Source organism: Penaeus monodon, chromosome 25, assembly GCF_015228065.2.
Source record: "Penaeus monodon isolate SGIC_2016 chromosome 25, NSTDA_Pmon_1, whole genome shotgun sequence".
Taxonomy (NCBI): Eukaryota; Metazoa; Arthropoda; class Malacostraca; order Decapoda; family Penaeidae; genus Penaeus; species Penaeus monodon.
The window spans coordinates 38,063,856-38,065,471 of record NC_051410.1 but is presented as its reverse complement, the minus strand read 5'-3'; the positions used below and the strand labels follow the sequence as shown (position 1 = coordinate 38,065,471).

Here is a 1,616-nt window from a genome sequence, read left to right as displayed (position 1 = left end):
TCCTGATAACATGGTCGAATCACTGCCAATTTTCCGAGATATATCTGTCACATATTTACATATTTATATACTGTCATGAAAGCCAGTAACGTTTGTCTATCTCGGGTGGAAACAGACCTGAAAAAATCATGATTGTACAAAGCATAAAAAAATCAGCTCGTGTTATCGATGAACAATGCACCCAGATACAAGTAAAAGTATTGTGTGTTTGCATCAACCTCACGTGCCTTCTGCATCAACAATGGCTATGTAACCGCACGCATGAAGATAACTCAAATCTTTACACACAGAACGCTGTTCTCTCTCATGGATGTTGAGTAATACAGTAAATCGGAATAAAATGATAGAGACAATTCATATAAAATGCTAAATTTTATGTAAGTTGTAATACCAACGTCAGCAGCCGTGACCTTCACCAAGAAAAAAAGCAAAATCACTACATTCCTCTTGCCAGTCTCGTGGTATTATGTTCATTACTTTGTTTTACATTCGCTCGCACAACAGCTGAACCCAACTTACTCTGTCCAATTGCCATCCCTTTTGACGAATCCCATATTAACATAAAGTGTATATATAATAATCTGTTGGAATCAAGTAAGAAACTTACACTAGACACGTTTTTTTTTTTCCAGTTTATGTTGGTTTCATTGGTCTGTATGAAAGAAGAAGAGGATTTTAACTATCATTCCTTCTTCGAAGACTTTACTTTACTACCTCATAAGTAAATCTCTGTATACAAAATACCAAAACTTTCCTCTTACCAACAAGACCAGAAATCCCACGTGCACAAAATACCACAAATACCTTTCCTCTTTTACAAACAAGATCCGAATCACACACAAAGGATTCGAAATGATTACCTGCTTTTCGACTTAACAGGTGAGGGCCGGAAAGGAACAGACGAGGAGGAACTGCGCCGCATCCTGGTATCCTACTCCTACCAGCAGCTGAGGGATGTCTTCTCTGAGTACCACAAGCTAGCTGGGAAGACGCTGGGGGAGGCTCTCGACGATGAACTCTCCGGAGATCTGAGAGACGCCATGAAAGCTGCTTGTAAGTGGAGGCCATTCGTGTGATTTTAGAAGGAATGGCGTTATGGGTAGGATAGCCATTGTTCGTGTTGTTGGATTTGTTATCGCTGTTATCATAAGAAGTGTTATTAGGGTAAGTTGGAGCTTCCAGGTGGACATATAGGCCTATCACAAATACTAAATAATGCACTAATATAATGATAACGTGACAGCATAATGCACTAACGTGATAATGTCATAGTAACATAATGCATGAACATAAATACCAATTAGCTTAAACTTAAAGACTGATCCGTTCTCTCATTTACTCAGTTCTTATCACCATTGCATCCACTCCCTCTTTCATCTATTTTGTTCATACCATTTACCTATCAATCCCCTCTCTCTTCCTCCCACGACCAGACATGTGCATACAGAACCAAGCGGTCTTCTTCGCACAGGAACTCCACGCGGCCATGGCAGGCTTCAGGACGAGGAACAGAGCCTTAATCCGGCTCGTGGTGACCCGGTGCGAGGTGGACATGCAGGAGATTAAGCTGCAGTACCAGAGTCTGTATCAGAGGCCGCTGGAGAAGGACATTAAGG

At 41.1% G+C, this 1,616-nt stretch overlaps 1 protein-coding gene across 1 annotated transcript in view; it reads left to right on the top strand.

Moving 5' to 3' along the window:
- The first annotated feature begins 175 nt into the window (after positions 1-175).
- The window catches only part of LOC119589390 (annexin A13-like), a 1,950-nt gene continuing 509 nt past the window's right edge, over positions 176-1,616 (top strand). The window contains exons 1-3 of the mRNA XM_037938005.1: positions 176-191; positions 880-1,053; positions 1,434-1,616. Coding sequence (XP_037793933.1) covers positions 176-191; positions 880-1,053; positions 1,434-1,616 — 373 coding nt within the window. The remainder of the gene's footprint in view (positions 192-879; positions 1,054-1,433) is intronic.